The 22,511-nt window shown below is 47.0% G+C and overlaps 1 protein-coding gene across 7 annotated transcripts in view; it reads right to left on the bottom strand.

Annotated features, from left to right (window-relative positions):
* The window catches only part of ABHD6 (abhydrolase domain containing 6, acylglycerol lipase), a 76,467-nt gene that overhangs the window by 32,211 nt on the left and 21,745 nt on the right, over positions 1-22,511 (bottom strand). For 4 of the 7 annotated variants that reach the window (XR_008959097.1, XM_048227051.2, XM_044384974.3 and 1 more), the window contains 2 exons: positions 9,846-9,910; positions 1,724-1,867 (listed from right to left, as the gene is read on the bottom strand). Coding sequence is in view for 6 of the 7 variants with exons in the window: in XM_048227051.2 (XP_048083008.1) it covers positions 1,724-1,842 (119 nt within the window). In the remaining variant the exon portion in view is untranslated. Of the gene's footprint in view, positions 1-1,723; positions 1,868-9,845; positions 9,911-19,912; positions 20,092-20,201; positions 20,608-20,754; positions 20,962-22,511 lie in introns of those variants that run through there. The other 3 variants (XM_044384978.3, XM_026501106.4, XM_026501107.4) reach the window with 3 other exon arrangements.

The following is a 22,511-nucleotide window of genomic DNA, read 5'->3' as shown; positions in this document are numbered from 1 at the left end:
CTCAATAAGAAGGTAAATTATTTGCTATGAGGTTATTTTTCTTTTCAAAGCTCAAATGTCAAAATTATTCTGGCACTCTTGACTCTGAAAGCCTTCTCCCTGACAGCCCAAGGAAGCTGGGGATGGAGGGACTGCACAGCATGGAGGCTGGTTTCCCCATGTGGTGGGTTGAACCAGCCTTTATATAATCACACCTCTGTCTGCAGCCATATCCATGGTGACGGCCCCATCACTGAACTGTATTCTCTGCCTTGACTGGAGTTAAGAAAGATGGCATTTGTGAGTGGAGGGCTGTGGTGCCTGCAGAGCCACAAGGGGCTCCCGAGTCTGGGCTCTCTGTGGCACGGGCCACACGGGGGGGGGGGGGGGGGGGGCTTGGCCCCCAAGCTCTCCGGCTGCTGGTGCTGCAGGGCAATCGCACTAAAGCAGCCAGAGTCTCAGCTTCCCCGAAGCAGAGGTGGGTCCCGAGTAACCCTGTGAAAGGGTCACCACCACCACTCCCCTCCAAGAGGGAGCGGGAAAGTGCAGGATGAAAAGCTCCCTTCTGTTCAATTAGCTTCTTTTCAAGGATCAGAGCCCAGCGGGCAGGCGGAAAATTCCACACTCTAATGAAACAAAAGGGAGCCAGAAAGGACAGCAGATAAAGGGCACGAGTGCAACCTCTCTGCGTTCTTTCCTCTGTGCATAGAAAGCGATTCTAACTGCCGGAGTCCTGGTTAAATCTCAATGCGCTTCCCTTCTCCGTGTGGCACAGAGAGGAACCAGGGCTATTTTGGGATTGCCTTCGCCAGGGGACACACACTGTGGGGCACGAAGGGTGATTTTATTTGGTAAATGGACCATGGCATGAAAAGTCAGTGAAGCACATCATGAGAAAGCTAATCTCCTTTCAACTGTTAATCTTCTGATTTCACCCATGAGGAAGGCTCTGTTCGGGGCTGCTACATCTTTCACACCTCTCCGGACTTCGTAACGAAGAGCAAGGAGACACAGTCTTTGGTAGGCTGGAGTTGAAGAACACCGTTGAACGGCACTGTGCTCAGTTTTACTTTTTAATATTAATTAATATATTTATGGCAAGCATGGCAAACAAATTTTCTGCTTACAGTAGTAATATTTATATCACTCTTAAATCGATTTAAGGTAAAGAGAGTGACTTACTCTAAAGAAAATACAAAAGGAAAGTAGAGCTGTTCTACAGATACGGCAAGACTCGCAAAGATGGTCTAAGACTGATAACAATTCTGGAAACTTCTTTTTCTTTCTGTCCCTTTACTAATGAACACGTTTAGAACAATCCTAAAACCCATTCTGTCCTACCCATGCCATCTCCTCCCTGGTCTTTCCACCTCATTTTTCAGTGCACATCACTGCACCTGTCAGGACATGGCTGGGTCAGAATCCAACGACCAAGAAAATACCAAAGGAGCTCCCATAACCATGCACGATCCTTGTCTGAAGATAGAATCAGTGACTCTGGGAGTGAGGGTGGCCTCCCAGGCAAAGATGCTATCAGAAACCAGAAAGAATTTACCCAGTGACGAGTTACCACCAATTCTTCAAGAACACTCCCCAGACTCAAGACAGGATGTCTTTCAACTTTCCTGTATGTTTGAAAAATTTCATGATAAAGTGTTGAAAAACCGCCACCAAAAGGATAAGCAAAGAAGAAGACACTGTTATTATGATACTCTCGAATACTTGAATTATAAAATTAACTTACCAGTAATAGATTTTTATCAGCGCTGAAGGCCATAGGAGAAACGAGGCTACAAATGCCAGGATTGGGATGGCCAGCGTCCCGCCCGCAATGACGAACATGTTAACCACGTCAAGATCCATCCTGCTCTTTAAGATTGGCTGACACCTGCAGGGCCGAAGAGAGTAAATATTGAAACTCTGTCTCAAGACAAAAGATGAAGAAGCAGAGTGGAAGACAGAAGGACCCAGAATGAGAGTAAAGGTCAGGAGAGAACAAAAGCTGACAAGCGCTTAAAAAATCTAAATCGGCATAAAAACTAAATATAACAAAGAATCCCTGAGAGGATCCCGGATTTTTTTTAAGCTATAAAGGACATTGGTAAAGCCAATGAGGAAGTCTGAGTAAGGACCAGATATGAGATAATATTACTGTATCAGTGACACAATTCTTAAGCTGGGGGGATGAAATTGTGGTTATGTTTATACGTAAGAGGGTATCTTTGCTCCTAGGAGATGTCTGCTGAAGCATTAAGTGGCGAGAAGAGTGATATCTGCTACTCAGTGTTTGTTTCTGCCGCTCACTTTTAAAAATTAAGGGGAAAAAAATGTGGCGGCCCAAGGAGGGGAGAAGAGAGAACATTATAGCAAATATGATAAATGTTAACCACTGGTGAATTCAGGTGAAGGTGACAAGGTAGTGTACTTTCAACTTTTCTGTGAAGTTTGCAATTTTTAAAAATTAAAAGTTAGGACAGGGGTGCCTGGGTGGCTCAGTTCGTTGGGCATCTGACTCTTGATTTCAGCTAGGTCATGATCTCAAGGTCATGAGATGGAGCCCTAGGGCTCCCCGCTCAGCAGCGTCTGCTTGAGATTCTCTCTATCCCTCTGCCCCTCCCGCAACTTGTGCTCTGAATAAACAAACAAAGAAACAAACAAATAAAATCTTTTAAAAAAAGTTAAAGAGGACAGAGAACCTAAAAGAAATGGAAACGTCATGTGCACATGAATGCTACCATCAATCGAAAGGATGTGTAACTTCATTAGGTCCATCTAAGGTGGGGAACTAGTAGCTGGGTGTCAGGAATAGAAGGAAGACTTGTGTTTCACTGTCCACCTCTTAAAGCTTTTGGTTATTTATCACTTACACATGTATAGCCTGTGCAAAAATAAGTACGATACAATAAAAAGTCAGGAGGGAACAAATCCCAACAGTGGAGTTTTCAGCGCACTTCCTGAGGTCTTCCTGCAGACTTGCTGGGCACATCTCAAGGCTGGAACACGAGTACCAGGAGGACAGGGACTACTACGTGTCTCCAGCACCTAGACGAGGGCCTGACACATTTCTAGCTGCTCTAGAAACCACAGCTGAATCAGGAGCCCCCACTCTGTCCTGTTTTAGGAGTTCACAACACGGCTCATTTTCTCATGAAATAAGAAATAGTGCAAGTCCCACCATCCTCTCTGATCAAGAAAATAACTCCTGCAAGGACCCATGCGCCAGGGGTGGCCCTTGCAACCTAAGGATTCCCGGCTGCCTAAGAACAAACCAACATTTCACCAAACAAAACAGAGACTTCTACAAGAAAAAGCATTAATATCCCGGAAATCCCACCCTTCCTTATATTTCTTGAGAAATGAAGTGATATCTCTCACATACGTCTGTAAACCGATACATATTTCAATTTTACAATAAATTCGTAATGGTATGACCTCACTAACGTCACTGAACACAGGGCCAGATGATAAATATTTTTGCATTGGGAGCCCCATAGGGTCTGTCACAACTACTTGATCTGTCATTGTCCTGAGAAAGCAGTCACACCCAGCATGTAATAAATGGGAGGGACCGTATTCCAATAAGATTTCATTAGAAATAGGCTGCAGGCTGAATTTGGCCAGCGGGCTGAAAGTGATCAACGCCTGGTATAGCACACCAAGTCCTGTCCAACAGGCAAGGTGGGTCTTTTATGCCGTTTTACAGGCTGAGAAAACTAAGGCACACAGAGGTTAAGTAGCTCGTCCAAGGTTACTCAGTTGAAAAAGTCATGATTACAAAACAGGTTTCTGCTTGGACCCATTCCCTTTGCACCAAGCTCTGCTTTGTCTAAATTTTTTTTTTCAAATGGTCTTTTTCCAATCTTTGTAAGCTCTTTGCTGTTAAATACTCACACTGTTGTCACTCCTAATTTCTCCATGAAGATAGGACATCTCCATGGACAATTTTTTTAAATTTAAATTTTGTTAACATATAATGCAATACTGGTTTCTCCCATTTACATGATTTGTCCCCTACAAGGGGCTGGTGAACAAACCCCTCACAGTCTTGGGGGGTGGGGCAGGGGGAGACAGATGCACATATAGTGGGGTAGACAGCTCTTTTCAGTCCCGCACACACACTCCATCTGGGTACCGTGTTGAACCGGTGGGAAAGAACGCCTTCTCGGGGGCAGAAGCACTGTGTGTGCTGCTGATTCAACTGTCCTCTAAATTTCTGACACCATAAACATGTTCCAACACACTTAAGTCATCAGCCTATTTCACCTTCTAGAAAGCTCCTCGAGGGTAGGGCCAATTGTCTGTGTTCCTTCTCAGCGCCAAGAACAGCACAGGACACAAATATGGTGCAAGTGAATTAGTGAAAAAGCGAAGTTACAAAATGGGCTCAATCCTGTTGGTTTTAGAGATAACCAACAATTCCCGATGATGCTGTAAGAGGCCTGACTTTTTTCTTTCAGTAATAACAAAACTCCCTGGAGGAGTCACCTATTTATCTCCGGGTACAATTTACGATGCTAAAAGGCCTCAGTGTCAAGGGGTAAGCAAATTACTTTCGGAGTGAAGGAAATTTTACAAATCTGTTTGAACACTGTGGGTCACAAAAAAGTCAACAAGAATAGGAACTGTCCGCTTCAAGAGGACTTTGCCACATTACACCAAGTCCTTAAAACTGCTGTGGGTTACCCTGAATTCCGGTGTCTGAGCTGCAGGAAGTTAATTACATGATGCTCCTTTGGATGAGGAACTAGAACATTTTACGCCCAAGGCCATGACATCACAGACCCTGACACTAGAGATGGCAGCCCCAAGGTGAAGGTCTAATCATCAAAAGAGATGTCATGGCTTTGTCAACGCCTGCTACAGATGTCCCAGTCAGCTTGGGGCAAGGTTTTAGCCGGCCCCACCTCCCGTTTCATTGCAGAATGAAGTCTTCTGTAGAGCCTCACCGACTTAGCAAGGCTTGGACGTATGACCGAGAAGCCTGCACACCTTCCCTGACCAGGTCAAATGTAGACAGGCCCCGGGTGAAGAAACTTAATGCTTTCTGAGTTTTCCTTTGTTTTCTTTAAGATTTTATTTTTAAGGAATCTCTACATCCAACGTGGGGCTCCAACTCAGAACCCCGAGATCAAAGGGTGCATGCTCTACTGACTGAGCCAGCCAGGCGCCCCCTGAGTTTTCTGTATGCTAGGGAGTGGGTGACTATCCCTACCTCTGTAGCATCCTTCATTTTATTTTATTGTATTTATTTACTTAAAGATTTCTTTTTAAAGATTTTATTTCTTTATTTATTTGTCAGAGAGAGCAAGAGTGCACAAGCAGGGAGAGTGGTAGACAGAGGGAGAAGCAGGCTCCCTGTGGAGTGGGGAGTTTGACTCGGGACTCGATCCCAGGATCCCGGGGTCATGATCTGAGCCGAAAGCAGACACTTAGCCGACTGAGCCACCCACGCGTCCTATCATCCTTCATTTTAAAAAGGAGTTGCTCCGGTTTTCCTTTAAAAAGGCAGCTTTCCTACCCCGCTGAGGTTTGTTTATACGATACTCTATGTACCTAAAGGAGAGGCTGGAGACGGAAACATGGAACCCTTGTGAACTTGGAACCACCAATGACTGACATTCAACTACAGGGTGGAAAGTGGAGTTGGCCGAAGGATGGGGCCAGTACAACTGATGCCTGCAAGATGATGTTAGGGAGCAGGAGAATACTAAAGAATGCTCAGGGCTACACAGCAGTAACTGGGTAACAGAACACTGACATCCATACTGAGAAGTCAGCTTTCAGCTCTTTGTCAGTTCTGCCAAGGTCAATGGAACTCTCGGTATGGTGTTATCGGATACTTCTCTAAGTCTTCCCCTCTCGCAAGCAACAGCTCCTAGCTACTTAATAACATGGTTTCTTTGTGTTGATTTTTATGGTTTCTTCCTTCTTTCTTTTTTAAAGATCTAATTGTCTTTTTTAAGTCACTCATGAATGGGGCAGCATGCCATCTAGCAAGAAAAGAGATATTTTCAATTTATAGTAGGGATGCAAATTAATTTTTAAAATTAAGTTAAAAGGAGTCAATTTCAAGAAAAATGCGAAGTAGGCGGTATCTCAGTCTTATGAAAATCAGAATGGTGATACGTGAACGGCAGCCAGTGGGGCAGATCCATATGAGGGGTGGGCCCCAACCGGGCTGAAGGTGGGACATTCCAGCTGGTTCTCTCGTACCAGGCTCTTCCACACACCAGCTGCGAGGGCTTGGTTTCCTCAACTATTAAATAAGAGCGTTCATCCAAATCACCTCTTCAGTCTTTTCCTACTCTGAAGACTTAAAGCGTTTCTGAAATTACCCTACACAATTAAAGAGGAAGATCTGGTTTGCCCCCCTCAAGAATCTTATTCCTTGTTGCGTGTTCCCAGAACCTAAAACAGTACCAGGCAAGTATCTGTGGCTCAACAATGCCTATTGCCTGAATCATTGAAAGAGACTGAAAAAGAGGGGGAAATGCACTCGTTTTACATATCTGCTGAGTAAAAGCAAGGCATCCCAGGGTTAACGACAATGATCTCTGTGGCCTCGTGGCACAGTGTGAAGAGAAGCTACTTTAGGAAGAAGAGAGCTGGCTGTTAGGACACCAGGGAGGGTAACACACTCTCACATCCCAGACTGGAGCCTGCCACCCGGGAGGCCTCCTCCCGTTAGCATCCAAGCTGTGCATCTGGGGCCGTTATCTCCAAATACAGGGGTGAAGACTAATGGATAGAGGATAGACCAGTGGCTCCACATACACATTGCATCTCAAAGTCCCTAGTCTGAGGTGAGAAGTAAGGCATAATGCGTCACGATGTCCATGTTCTCACTGATTTTGCAAACTGGGAATCCTGAGATCCAATATCCTCATCCTAGGATGTAATGCAAAAGTCTAAGAAAAAATAGAATGTGAAACATTTTCAAAGAATCTTGCCTTTCCCTAAATAATCTTACCCATACGCCATCATATCTGACAGACTGAAGTCCTAGTCTCTTCAAGATATTATTGTAACAACAAGAGCAACGGTAACCAGGACCACCACCACCACCTCCACAGCCAAGGATGTGAGAGCCACACCCTCCATCTATGAGTAACTACTGGATGCCACACCCCAGACAGCCAGTTCATACACATCCTCTCATCTTATCCCTCACAATATTATGAGGTAGGAAGCATTTCTCCCATTTTCAAGATGGAGAAACTAAGGCTTAAAGAAGTTAAAAAATGCCCCACGAGGTCATGTGGCTGGCAAGGAGGATGGTCTGCATTTCAAAGCAATCCTGCAGGTGTCCCTGGTTCATGCCACACTGGCCTTCTCTCGGGGCTTGCTGGCTACAGATGTTCACTGGGCATCACTTACACACAAGGCATGGAGGTCAGCGTCCCCACTGGCATTGTGTGTGCTTCTCTAGAACTGTTGTTTTTTTCTAATAGACTTTATTTATTTGAGAGAGAGAGAGCGAGCGAGTGTGAGAATGAGTTGGGGGAGGCAGAGGGAGAAGCAGACACCCTGCTGAGCATAGAGACTGACGCGGGGCTCGATCCCAGGACCCCGGATCACAACCTGAGCCAAAGACAGACTCTTAACCGACTCAGCCACCCAGGCGCCCCTCTAGAACTGTTTTAAGAGCAAGTAACATGCTAACTTTCCAGGTTACCAGTTAGCTTATTACCCAATTTCTGCTGTTTTCTTTTAAATACTGCCCAGTGCCGCTTATAATGTTTTCCCTTAATACAGCAATATGAAAATTCTTCCTACAATGTTTTCCACAAGGAATATGCTAAATTCCTAAAATCTGAGTATAATATCCATGCCCTTTAATACTGTTGCATCTACCCAACACTGCTTTTTGAAACTAGGTGCTTGTCAAGATAAACCAATCTCTCAAAACTGTCACTAATGATGAACAGCTAGAAAAAAAAAAAAGATGGTAAGATTCTCTTATGTGGAAGCCCCAGGACTTGATGAGACAATAATTCAAGAAATGGGAAGTTCTTTTTTTTTTTTTTTAGCAATCTCTACACTCAACATGGGACTCGAACTCACGACCCTGAGATCAAGAGTCACATGTTCTTCTGATTGAGCCAGCCACGCATCCCAAGAAACGGGCAGTTCTAACTTCTTGTCATATATATCATCTCCGTCATGGAGGAAAATCACATCGAAACTTCCAAATAAGCAGTTAAGCTTGCCCAGTCATCACTGAAAGCATGGCATGGCCCCTAGGATTACTGCCACAAGGTGCCCAACTCTATGCCCTCCTCATCTTATTGTCCCCCTCTCAGTCCGGCTGAGCCCATTCCTCCTCTGTGCTTTGCAGCGCTGACAGCCCTACTGTTGATTAATTATCTTTTTTTAAAGTAGGCTCCATGCCTAGTGTGGGGCTTGAACTATGACCCTGAGATCAAGAGTTACACGCTCTACCGACGGAGCCAGCCAGGTGCCACTGACAGCCCTGCTGTTGAAACGAGCACACCTGGCCTGGACCCTGAGATGCTAGCCTCTCTCTGCCCCTCAATATTCCCATTATGCCCTCCTCTCTCTCCTGATTTTCTCATCATGCTCTTTTCTCTCTCTCCTGATTTTCCCATCATGCTCTCCTCATTCTGTCTCCTGATACTCCCCTAATGCTCCCCCCCCCACCGCCGTCTTCCTTGGAGAGCTCTCCATCCCTACATCTTCCACCATTCCCTCCTTCAGGAAATTCAAAACTCAACATGCCTGGCCAGAACCCCCTTCCAGACTTTTCTAAAAGCCCGCCTGAGCACCTGCATGACTCAACAGCCCTACCATGTCCCAGACGCATCTCTCCCCCTTCTCCTGACCCATTCATTTCTCCCCATCCATCTAGCCTCCCAGACTCTGATACATCTTTCACGCTTCCCACTCCTGTTACGCAGAGGTGGAGAGGGGCCGGCACTGGAGCCAGCTTGGGTGAGTCTAGACAAACTAGGCCGCTCGATACACGACTATTTAAATTTCATTAAATAAAATTCAGAGTTCAGTTCTGTGACACCTGTCACATTTTAAGTGCGTGGCAGAGCCACACATGAAGAGGAGCTTCTGTATTAGACAGCACGGCTTTAGGGGGTTTATACCCCTGAAAGCCTCTTGCCACCAATTCCTGAGGCTGATCTGGTTCAATGTATCCTAGGAATGTTGGGAAGGAAGACAAATTCCCAGCAGGTGTGAGTCAGACCCCAGCTCCCTCAGCCACCACCCTGGGTCCGAGTCCTCATTTCTTCTTGCTCCCATCTGTCCCATCCCTAACACTAGTTGCCAGGAGAAACTTCACAACTCCTACCATACATTAGGCTGCCCTGGTCGAAGGTCAACTCGAACCACTCAATACGATCCCAACCCAACTTCCTGGACCAACGCCCCCTTCTCTGCCTGCACCCCGAATGACCAACTCCCATCCCCATGCCAGCCGGGCACAGCCTCATGCTTTGTTTTCACTCGGGCTGTTCCCTTCATGTGCAGCACTCCCGTGTCCTGGCTGCTAGATGAACTGCTCTCCACCTTCGGGGCTAAATCACATATCACACTCCCCAGGAAAGCATTCCTGTTTCTTCCCAGAGGCTCAGATCTTCCAGATTCCCCTCAAGCTCAGAGCCCTGCTCCTGGTACAGACTTTGAGAACTGTCCATAGGGGGCTTTTGGGTGTGTATCCGACCTTCAGGTGCCCAAACCCCTCCCAGCAGACCTACTGAACCAGAGAAATCGCCCACTACAAGTTGGCCTGGAGAGAGGTTTTGAGGAAGCTTACAGAGGAGCCCCAAGCTCATTAAGGGCTGCTTTTTTTTTTTTTTTTTTGGTAATCAACAGTGTTAAAAATCCATACTCACTCTTCAAAGAACACAGCCTTCTTTCCCAACTGCTACTGGCTCTGGCAGAAGCTGAAAATGAGATTCTGGAATCACAAGAAAGAAAATGACAAAGCATTAAATCATATTAGAGAATATGAATGAAGTGCTAACAGCCACAGAATTGCTGGCTTTGCTGGAGGCGGAGTGCTCTCCTCCTCGGCACCGGCAGAGTACAAATACCCTGCAGCTTTAGAGCCCACCTCTCGTTCAAGTCACGTCTCCCAATTAAGCAACCGGCACAAAGGGCAGGGCGTGTCAGATAATGAGCTAGGCCCGCCCGCAGGAGGTCAAAGAAGAGATCTGCAGCAAGAGTACAAAGCAGGGAGTGACCTGATGATTCCTGGGCTTGCAGAGGTTAGGGGGAGAAAGGCAACAAGGAGGGGAGGGGTTGTCAGGCACACTGAGGGGAAAGGGGACTCTGGGACCCACAAATGTAACTGAGACGCCCCAAAAAGAATCTTCACCTTCTCCATCCGGGATTAGGGTTTACCTAAAAGTTGTACTCAGAAAGGAATGAGAAGGGGCGCTTGGCTGGCTCAGTTGGTAGAGCATGCAACTCTTGATCTTGGGGTTGTGAGTTTGAGTCCCATGTTGGGTGTAGAGATGACTTAAAAATTTAAAAAAAGAAAATTTTTTTAAGAGAAAGGAATGAGAAGAAGGTGGCAACCAGTGGACAAATGAGGGCATGTTTCTCCCAGAGAGGCTAGTGAGAGGGACCCCAAAGCTCAAAACCAGGGCTGGACAGAAAGCCACTGGCAAAGGGACCACGGCAGGAGAATGAGGAGCCGGGCAAGGGAAGGTAAATCCACAAAAGCCCGGAACTATTTCAGAGGAATCAGTGAGGAACCATGGAACCATGGAGGTTCTAGAAGAAAACCTGAGAACTGTTTGAAAATACCTCCGCGGGGAAAGCCTGAGTCAGATATAAGACGCAGAGGCCATAACAAAAAGATTAATATGTTGACCGCATAAAATGTTTTCAAATGTCCACAGGGAAAGAGGAACCACCAACAAGATTAAGACTTGTCAATATAAATCAGAGGCAACAGACTAATTTCCTGAATGTATAAAAGCTTCCTACAAATCAATTAAAACAACAAAATCCAATAGAAAAATGGGCAAATGATCTGAGTAGCCAATTTACCAGAAAGGAAATGACTCTGGAACATATAAAAAGACCCTCAATCTCATTTATAATAAGAGAAATGCAGATTAAATCTAAAAAGTAATGGCAATCTTGATTTATCGTACTGGCAAGGAACACAAAGTTGACTAACTGTCGCTGAGGCTGAGGGGGACGCTCTTCCACACGCACCAACTTCTATTCCCATCAACAAGCTCTATGGATGGCAATCTGGTAAAAATCTGAGGCAATGTAAACCACACATTCCTCCGACCTGAGCATCTCACTTCTAAGAGTTTGTGTTTATACCGAACATGTGAGATCGTGCTTGTGCAAGTTACTTGTCACACTGGTATTTATCATGGCAAGAGGCTGGAATTAACTCATATGCCCACTTCTAAGGGGGCCTGTTAAGTGAATGACGGGATAACTTTATAAAGGAGTATTATGTATAACCATTAAATACAAATAAAATTAAATGTAAGCCATTAAAATAGTGACCTCCAAGGTTCATTGTTAACTCAAAAAAAAAAAAACAAACAAACCAAGGAACAGGGGCATCTGGATGGCTTAGTCAGTTGAGCGTCCCAAGTCTTGATTTCGGCTCAGGTCATCATCTCAAGGTTGTGAGATCGAGATCCACTGCCGGCTCTGTGCGGGTGTGGGGACTGCTTAAGATTCTCTCTCTCCCTCTACCCCTCCCTGACTCTAAAACAAACAAACAAACAAACAAACAAACAAAACCCCAGGAAGAGTAGAATGTGGACAGAATAATGCCTCTTGCATTAAAAGAGAGAGGAGAGAAAGAGGAGAGGGACAGAGAAAGAGAAAGAAATGTTATGTTTATATATGTGTGAAATGTTTCTGGATGGATACACAAGAAACTGGTTACCATGGCTGCCACTGGGAAGGGAAACGGGGACTAGAGACAGAGATGAGCAAGACTTGTCACTGATACCCTTTTGTATCTTTTGAATTGCTACTATGTGCGTGTATAAGGTTTTCTTTATTTAATTACAAAATATAATATAAAGTCCTCAACTAGAATGGTCTATCTTCCATTGTCCAATACAGTAGCCGTTAGCCACATGTGACTGTTTAAATCGATCAAAATTAAATAAAATGTAAAATCCAGTTCCTTGGCAGCACTAGCCACATTTCACGTGCTCAAGAGCCACATGTAGCTAGTGGCTACCAGACTGGACAGTGGACAGAGAGACCATTTTCATCACCACCAAGAGTTCTACTGGCCAGTCCTGGAGCCTATGCTAGTTAAAATGGCCCATGAGAGTGAGCAACCAAATCTTAATTGTTTCACGTGATAAGGGAAGATCTACAAATGTGAAGGCTGTTAGCCTGCAAATCCCTCTCCCTCTACACAAGCTAAGAGGCCAGGCTGCCTGCTAAGATAACAAAGACCAGAGAGGGATCCTGTCCTGTGTGACTATCCAAAGGTTAAGTCAGTTGGAAATTCAGTTCTCCAAGGTCAAAGTCCAGCACTCTAAGAGCATAAGGATTTCCCTTTTGCAACCATACAGGTGCATAAACCAGACAGGCATATCTCCTTTGTGGCTCTGGGAGAGGTACTGATAAGATGATCACTTGGTCCCAATTGGTGCCAAAGTGCTAGCACCTGGTTCCCCTGGGGGTTCCTGTTTAAGAACCAGCCAAGCCCACAGCCCTTCTCCTTGGCTTCTACCACCTGGGGGCAGCTCTGTGGGCAAGGAAACTCAGCCTAGTCAGGCTGGTCCTGTGGGCAGGGAATTAGAGAACCAGATAATCCTGCCACCTGCTTCTCGGGAGAAAGGACACAGTCAGAGGGGGTTAAAGCAGGCAGCTGAATCAGGGGCTCAGCTGGAAGGTAAGTGGCTTATGTATCTGGCAGCGTATCTTCCAAAAAATTGCACTGGCCAAGAAACAAGGCAATAAAATACCCAACATGTGACCTCACGTAGCCTAGCACCTTCAAAATATGAGCCTTGGGGGGTTCAAGATCTAGGCTGACGAGAGTCTGACCTAACTGCCTGCTTGAAATCATGTTTAAAACAAGAAACCCCCCCCAGAAATAAAAGCCAGTCTCCTGCTGGATAGAAGAAGAGCCAAAGTCACTTGACCTTTCACCTCCAAAGACCCCAACGTCTTCAGGCTCTCAGGGAGTCCAAACCAGCTTTGATTCCAGCACTCCACTGGCGGATTAGTGCGGATGCATGCACTGTCATCAGCCGAGGTCACCTCTCAAAGGTAAAGTGCTAGAAAGAGCATCACTTACGTGATTATTTTCCACATGACTGAACGGAATTAAAATAGCCCTTTATATGGGTACGCAATGGCACAGGGCCTAAAATAGAACCTCAGCAACCAAAACACAGTCTCCCATTGCTGAATCTGTGCTTCGCAATGAGAGGAAAAAGCAAGGAGATTAAAGAGGGTTTTGTCATTTCTAAAGGAGGTGAAGTTGGTCTGTAGCATTTTCTAACCACAGGAACAAAGTCGGCGTTAGACAGAAGGGAGCCCTGTTATTAAGAGCCTGGAGATTTTTATCAGGACAAGATTTCTGGCTCCCAGCAGAGGCTCAGCATTCAGGGCCCTTTGTGAGCTGGTCCCCACCTTCTTTCTAGCAGAATCTCCTCCCAGAGGAGATCTCTATAACCCTGGAGAATGAGCATCCAAAAAAGGGACCTGTGGTGAAGCCACATGGGAAAGCTCACAGTTAAGAAGAAAACACAGTTTGGTTTAGAACTTAATCCAAATAAAAAAACCAAAAAACCAAATGTATTTTAAAAGCAAGAGTAAATATTGAACAAAATGAAAATGAGGTCAGAACTGCAATCCTGTGATAATTCTTAGAATAAAGAATAAGTCTCACGTGGGCTGTCTTAGAGCATGATAAATCCTTCCGGTTAGCATTTGGTTATCACAGTGCCATCACAAAGAAGGCATTTTTGCAAACATACCTTATTGATCTTGCAAGGGCTTAATTCTTTGATTTTCAAAGAATTGATTTCTGAATGCAATTTCCCCCCTTCTCTTCATCAGGTCTCACTTGGCCAGATCCTCATCTATTATTGCCTTGACATGTCAATCAAGCAGTTCTCCAACATCGCTTGCTTTGATTTCATGAAATCCTGCCTCTCTCACAAGAGTTACAATTTCACTTTCCACTGTTTGTCCTGTACCGATCTGCAAAACGTCCTAGGAGCTAGGAGAGACAGATGATCAAGACAGGGATGCTCCTGGCACCCGGCTAGACACCATGGTTGAAAACAGAGGGAGGGATGATGGCGGGGGACCTCAGTTTAAATGGCAAGCCCATTACTGAATATCTTCCTGCGATGATGACTTCTGTTCCCCTCTGTGACCTGGAAACTGTAGGGAACCAGATACCAGAGATGCTGATAGGCTGACCCTCTAGGGACTGTACCTGAATTGCCTTTTTATTTCTCTCCATTTCCCCCACTCTCTCTCCCTGGAAGATACTCTTGATCTCCCCCTATCTTCTTTATAAGTCTTTCTAGCAGAGCTAGGAGCTTTCTCCTTCAGTGTACCTTCCCTCAGCCCCATCAGTCGTTAGGAACAAGTAAGCCTCGATAGTTTGTAGGAATGCTTCTCTCTCGTGGCATTGGTGATTTGTGCCTTTAAGCATGGGACCCATGAGAACACCAGCTGTACCCTTCACTGGGCTGCAAGTCTCTACAACAAGTCTTACTACATCTCTGCGTCTGCCACAGCACTTCAGGACACACCGTGTCTTGCCCTTGGAGGGCGCTTAGTCAATCAATACCAAATGATAAGCGAGGAGGTGAGGTCACGAATCAACAGGGCTGCTCACTAGTGCCACCGCAGGCCATTCCTTCGCTTTGTTCACGATGGTCTCCAACAAAACGAACATTCTTCATCAGAGCGCTGAGTTTTAGAGGCTATCTCCAGATGGGCAGTTGGGACCCAGAGAAGTTAAGCAAGCTGTCCAAGGTCACACAGCTCTTCTCTGCCTCCAGTCCACCAGTGGCTCGCTGGGGCCACACGGTTTTTATATTTGGGGATTATCCTCTTCTATCACCCCCTGCTCACCTCTTTCCTTGAATGAGCCACAATCCCTGATATGTCATACTCTTTCACACCTCCAAGCCTTTGGCACACATGGTACTCTCCCTGGCATGCCTTTTCTCCCTCCTGCCTGGTGCGCTCCAGCTCATTCCACAAGTCTTGGCCATGAAGCGCAGCCCCAGTCTATAAATGCTTCTCTGAGGATTCAGTTTTGCAGATCTATAACCTGGGTTCAAATCTCTGCTCTGCTACGACCCACTATGTGACCTTGGCAAAGTCACTTTACCTCTTAGGGCTTCAGTAAAAGGATAGAATGAGAGGGTGCATGGAGACAGCTCAAAGCAGTGACTGGTGGATACCAAGTGCTCACTCTGGACAGCTGGGAAGATCTCACGGGCCCTCGCAGGGCCAGGGAAGGGGCTCTGCCACACCTCCATCACCCCTCCCCTGCAGTGCCACCATGCCCCGGGCTCTCAGAGGCCTGAGTCTGCGGGCATGTCTGTGTCGCTATCTTTATACTCCCAGAGTCTGGCTCCTAGCTCCATTCCCAAATTTCATCACATAAAAGGCTTGAATCTTGTTCTGAGTATATTACAAGGCAAATACCCAACACCAACAGCCACAGAGCCACAGCCTCTGAAAAGCAGCCTAAGCCAAAGGCTGCTGTTACTTGAGATAATTACTTAACAAAAAGAATACGATCACAACCTGCAGCAGTGTTGAGAACCTCTGCCCACACAGTTCGCAGGCTGCCCTGTCCCCCTGAATCAGCAGTTTCCTTGGTGCAGCCCCAAACACGTCCAAACACAGGCAGCGACCCCCTCCGTAGCTTCTGGGTTTGGAAAGCCTGGGAGATGACCAAGAGGGTTTCTGAGGGCCCAGTTTAGGAGCGTACCTTGATCTTCTTTGAAGAGACAACTACATCCAAGGTCAGAGAGGACTTGGGTTTGCAAAAATTGCATCCAGATCTAGGGTTTCTCAACTGTGGCACAAGGGACACTCTGGGCTGGCTAGTTCTTTGTTGTGGGGGGCTGTCCTATGCATTGTAGGATAGTTAGCTGCATCCGGGGGCCTCTACCCACTCCATGCCACCCCTAAGTTGTTACAAGCAAAAATGTCTCTAGATGTTGCCAAATGCACCTGGGGGTGGGGTGGGGGGAGCAAAGCTGCCCTCAGTTGGGAGCTCTTCTGGAGGAAGTGAGCCCACTTGACTCCAGCCCTGGATTTACTGCTGCAGTAAATCAATGAGGAACATTCTTAGCCACTCACCGTATCTGCCTTAAAAGGACATCTTCCAGTCCTCAGGGATTTTTTTTCCCCTAAGTTCACAGTCTTAAAGGCAGTTGTTCTCAACCCTGGCTGCACAGAATCTCCCAGGGAGCGTTTTAAAAATGTAGATTCTGGGACACCCCCCACGCCCCTGAGATTCAGATTCACTGGGCTTGGGGAAGAGGCTGGACATGGGTATTTTTAAAAAATTCCCGAGGCGGTTCTAACATTCTAACATGCAGCCAGGATGGAGAAGCACTACCGGAAAACATGCCATTTGCTTCCATCTCCCCCATCCTTTGAACCTGGCAGTTTGTTAAAAGCCAGTGAACCAGAAAACCAAAATGAGGTTAAGGGGATTTAAGTAACATCCTCATTCTTGACAACGAAACATCCTCCACACACTCCATTTTTTGGCCTGCAGATGACTTGCTAGAAAGAATGGAACTTAACCCGGTAGTCATGCAGTTTGTCCATGGCCTTACTGATCTAAACAGTGCCTTCCCATAAATCTTTCTGGGAAGATGGAAATGTTCTCTCTCTGCTCTCCTTAATACAGTAGCCACTGTCTACACATGGCTATCGACCACTTGAAATATGGCCAGTGTGACTTAAGAATTTTAAATTTTATTTCATTTGAATTTGATAGCCACCATATTGATAGAATGAAAAATATTTGTGGTCCTGCAGGGTCACAGAAACAAAGTCCCACAGCCTGCTAAATGCCACGGAACCATACAAGTTTACAAAAATGTATGCCTTAGAATATCTAAACTCAACAGTCTTGAAATTATCAAACGGGATCCTAACTTACCCTAATAATCAAATTAGGATTCATTTTAAAACATTTTTTTTTTCAACCTGCAGAGCTGGCTTCCCCGGATTTTCCAAACACTTAGCTTTGAGCATTCCTGGCCCTTTACTTTTGAACACTCATCACTGTAAAAAGGGATCTCATCACCAAAATAACCAGGAGTTGGTAAAGAATATAACACAGGGAAGTTGATTTCTACTCTGAGCCACTTACTAGTGTCCTAGGGAAAAACACTCACCCCAGCTTTCCTTCCCTCCAAATCCAAAGTAAACCTTTGAGTCAAACCTCTTGCCCCCAAGATAAACCTGAACCAACACACAGTGCAAACCAAGGTTACTTCTAAGAACAAGCTTTCTTTTTCTCATATCACTAAGCTTCACAATTACTTACAATTGCATGAACTGCATTCACACACTCATTCTAGGTGTGTGGAGCCTCACAGAACTCAAAGTTCATAGATTTTTAGAGCTAAAAAACAGAAAGGCGATTCTTTTTGCCAAGGCAATGGATGGTTTAGAGGCGAAGAAAGCAGCACAGACCTTTCTGAGCACACACACAAAATGCTTACCTCAGGGCACCTAGCTCACTCAGCTGGTGGAGTGTGTGACTTGTGGGTTCAAACCCCATGATGGGTGTAGAGATTACTTAAAATCTTTTTTAAAAAATGCTTTTCTCTCCTTGGCTGGGACTCCTCTGGCCCACCTCTAAGCAGAGTCAGTGTGAGTCATTTAGTGATGATTTAATAGGTCTCCAGTAATTCAAAGTGGGGGTCAACACTTACCCTTCATAATAGCTGGTGCTTACTGAGTGCTTACCACATCCTGGGCCCTGGGTGCTATTTTATCTAAATCTTATCACTGCCTTCTGAAGCAGGTGCCATTACCAGAAGTTAAGGCTCAGACAGGTTAGGTAATAAGCCCATGGCCACACAGCTAGCAGTGGTAGCACTAGGATTAGACCCAAGTCTCTCTGATTTTCTGGTGGGAATCCTCTGGGTTATGAGAAAAAACACACATGTAATTAAAACGTTGGGTACCATGCTGAGCCATTATCCCACGATCAGGCCGTAGCTCAATGAAGGGAGTCTGGTGTTGCGGGATTCAGAAATTCTGAGCCTATTCTTACTTCAGAAACCACACCATACCCCCAAAGGACCCCTCTCTCTCTCTCTCTCTCTTTCTCTCTCTCCCTCTCTGTCCTGGGGCTTCACCAGGCAAATGGTTAGAGGGGTCTTGGGGAGTGCTTCTGATCCTGCCAGCACAGAAAACATAGGCAGACACATGTAGATAGAACTTTCCAAATGCCATCACGGGGGTGGAAGGAAAGGATCCCAGTTACAAGATCCCAAGGGAGAAAGGAATCGCTTTCGGTTGGGCGCAGGGGAGGAATCAGAGGTGCATTCCTGGGACCACTGAGCTGGAGCTAAGGGGTAGGTACGATTGAGACATCAGAGATTCCAGGGAGGGCATTTCTAAAGGAGGGGACAGCCTAAGCAAAGGGAGCACCTCATTTGCCTGGGTTATAGCAAAGGAAGCAGAGGGGGAAGGGGGAGATCAGGATGCAAACAGGGGAGGGAAGAGAATCTCCAGGGGCCTAGACTGATGGGCTGGGGCAGAATGGGAGCTCAGGAAGTAATGACTGACCATCCCAGGACATGTTTAGCATCCCAGCCCTGGTACTTCTTAGCTGGGTGGCCTCCAGTACATCCCTTCTCTCTGGGCATCAGTCTCCTTGAGGACGACACCCAGGACCTCCCTTTGGTCTGAGAACCTACTTTTAGAAAAATTGGTGCTAAGAACATAGGCTATCAATTTCTCTTATTTCTAACTTCCTAGATTATAAAAATGTTAAGAATTTATTAGTTACAATTGGGTAAATATTAAGTCTAGTGGTTCAGAATGGGGGCTTTGAGGTCAGATTCCCTGTGTTTCCTGGGAAGGGGACACATTCTTCCTCTGAGAAACAGTCATCACATTGGTACCTACCTCATGCATAGAGCTGTTGGGAGAAGTGAAGCAGATAATCTTCTAAAGGTGCTAGGACAGGATCTGGCAGCCAGTACTTGTTTACTCTATGTCAGCTATTACTTATAATAAACTCTTCTCAGCTCCCAACCAGGTAGACTAGCCATGAGGGATAGGTGAGGCAAATGCTGGCCTCCAGTCCAAGTTGGGACCTCTTCTTAATCAACCAGACTCTGAGGCATAAGAAGGGCTCCACGTACATATCCCAGATAGCACAGCCTCTAGACCCTCCTGCAATCTCTTCCTCCTTCCCTATTTCATTCACTCTGTCAACTTGGCCTCCTCCACTCGAATGCGGGTACAGGGGCGCAAATCTTGCATGTGCTCTGCCCTCCAGCCAGCGTTACACAATCCCAATTTCCAAGGCTGCCAGGAAGGCAGCGAATGTGTGGGCGGGGTATGCTGGGGGTTGTAGGGCAGCACCGAGCTGTCGGGGTGGTTGGACCAGCATCCTAACTCAAGGGTTGCCGGGAGGAGAGGGCATGAGGCCGAGGGAACTGGGACAGACTGAGGAAAGGTGAGCTAAAAGGCTGCTGGGGGCAGGTGTTGGCCGGGGGAGGTCCCGAGGGGCGCAGATAGCTGGGGGCGGGACGGGGGTAGGTCCCATTAGCTGGGAGGTCGAGCTGCAGCCCTTCCTCAGGAAGTGGTTAGGACAGGGCTGCAGGAGCCTCCAAACCATCCAGGCACCAGGAAGGGTGCACAGGGGCTGGTGCCGGAGCCAGCGGTGGGAAGCGGAGTAGGAAGAGGGTGCAGGTTCCCGACGCATCCTCACCTTGTCCCTGGGCTTAGGGCGGTAGGCAGCCCGGGGAATGAGGGCACCTGGGACTCGGGAATGTCAAACCCGTCCAAGGGTTGATGCCGGAGCGAGCGAACCGAGTAGAAAGAGAGGTGCAGGTCCCCCATTTCGCCCCGAGTGCCGCTTGCGGGGAGGCCAGGCAGCCCTGACTGGAGAAGTGGAGGGTAGGTCACGGGGCCATAAGGGAGAGAACCCGGACACCCCCCTCTCAGGTGCGCATCCCCGCCCGGTCCGCCCCGCCCCGCCGGCGCTCACTCCGTCTGACCTCAGGCGCCTGGGTCGCGCCGCGGGATCCGGACGCAGGTCCTCGGCCCCCGGCCCCGCTCGCGTCCGGCGGCAGCGCTCGTGCCCGCGCCGCTCAGTTCCCGGCGCCCGGCTAGGCTGGACGCCTTAAAGGCGCAGCGCGCCGGTGTGCGTCTGCCGACAGAAAAGCCGGCTCCACCCGCGCCGGCCGCTCGCGCGGCTCCGCGGCTGACTAGTCCGGTCTACGGCCGATCCCGCACGGGCACCCTCCGCCCCTCGGCTCCGCCGCTCAGAGCGTTAAACCCGGAGGGGCAAGTTAGGGTGTCGCACAACCCTATCTCAGCAACCTGTCTCCAAGAATTCAAGAGCCCAGGGCAGAATGCCCGCGTCTCCTCCGTTCGCGCGCAGCGCCAAGTGCGGAGGGCAGAACCGGCCGCCCCGCCCCGCGCCGCCCCGCCCCGCCCCTAAAGAGCTCTCGGGGCGAGGGGAAGGGGTGGGGACCCAAGGAGCCACAGTTCCACCAGGCGCTGCCAGAGTTCCTCGAGGCATTGGCTCATTGTTTACTAAGCACCTACTATGTGCTTGGTGCTGCTGGGCACGCGTCGCAAAGTGACTCTGGCTGGATCTCTGCTCTCAAAGAGCTCAGAGGGACAGGCACAGGTTCACAGGCAAGCTTAGCAACGCTGTCGTACACATGTTGTCTCTTTTAATCCTGTGAGGAGGGCATTGTGATTGGTTTCCTTTCTCAGAAGAAAGGTGAGGAGCTTGCCCATGGGTTCAGCCTGTAAGGACAAAATTGGGAATTTAGACCCAGCACCTGGCTCCAAAGCTCCGGGGGGCAAAATGGCAGTGTTGAAAGGCTTTCAGCCACCACTGGTTAAATTCCCAGTATGATCATTTCTTCTTTTTAAGGACAGTTAAACCTCATCAGGCAAAAAAATAAGGAGTGGAGCATAAAAGTTATCACCCATGAAATTCAGTGTTGTCTGACTAGCTTATCTGCCACAAAGCCTGGATTTTTGAGCATCTGGCCTCAGTTTCCCACTCCAGCCTCATCTAGTATTCAGGGCAGGCAGGCTGAATTCTACCACTTTGGCCTTTGCATGGGCTGTTCCCTCCACCACGAACTCTTCCTTTTCTGCTTGGCCAGGCTACTTCCTCTTTTCCATGCCTAAATTTAAATGTCACTTCCTCCAGGAAACCTTCCTTAAGTCCCCTTTGGGCCCACACTGCTCTATGGACTTCTTCCATCAAAGTGTTTATTCATTTATTTAATATTTACTGAGCACTTGCTGTGTGCTGAGCACTATATGTGGGGTGGAGTGTTGGGGCTTGATGTCTTCTGCTACCCCAAATCCATGGCTTCTTTTTCTGCCTCTTACTCTAGACCTACGTGGGGCCAATGCCCAATAGGACTCTCTTGGTATTTAAATCCACCCCAAAGGCAGCTTCCTGCCTGCCAAACCCTCCAGACTGGCAGAACCTGGTTCAGTTGGGCGGGTTCTGAATCTTAAGAATGGGTCATGGATAAGAAGCCTCAGAGATGTGGCAAAGGAACATCTTTGAAGCTACCTTGTAAAACCAGCCTCTGTCAGGGCTGTGGGAATCCATCCAGAGTTAAGGACAATCTCCCTGGCTCGGACTGGAGCATCTCTCTCTACGGTGTTGGTTACTTCATCATTCAGATTACAAGAGTTGCATTCGATGTGCTTCATTGACTTGTTCTTTTTTTTTCCCCCATCAAATTGTTCTCGGAGCTTAGGGACTCATCAAAGAGCAAGTTGCTCAGGATTCTCATAGATCATAATTAACCTAATAGGGTGCTTCGGAAGACCTATCTGAAGAAATTAATCAGAATGCAACAAAGAGTGATATGACGTGAAAAATATGAAAGATCTTACAAATAATGCAGAATAGACTGAGAAGATCTAAAATTCATTCAAGCAGCATCAAAGATGGAGAGAAGAAAGGAGAGGCCATATTTGAGGTAGTAATGGGTGAGAATTTCCACAGCAGAAAAAAGACATAATTCTGCAGATTTAGGAAGCATAATATATCCTAAGCAGGAAAAATAAGAGGAAATCCACACCAAGAAATATTGTAGTGAAACTGCAGAATACTAAAAACAAAGAAAATATCTTAAAAACAGCTAGAGATTAAAAAAAAAAAAAAGATTATTCCCAAAGGAGGGAATTAGATTGCCAGCAAATTTCTGAAAGGCAATATAGGAAGCTAAAAGATGTTGAAGAATATCTCCAAAGACCTGAAAATTGGATCCCCAGCCTTTCAGGAATGAGAGTGACATACGGATAAAGTGAATTTACAACTGGAA

Source organism: Ursus arctos, unplaced genomic scaffold (assembly GCF_023065955.2).
Source record: "Ursus arctos isolate Adak ecotype North America unplaced genomic scaffold, UrsArc2.0 scaffold_14, whole genome shotgun sequence".
Lineage (NCBI taxonomy): Eukaryota > Metazoa > Chordata > Mammalia > Carnivora > Ursidae > Ursus > Ursus arctos.
This window is presented reverse-complemented; position numbering and strand designations above follow the sequence as displayed.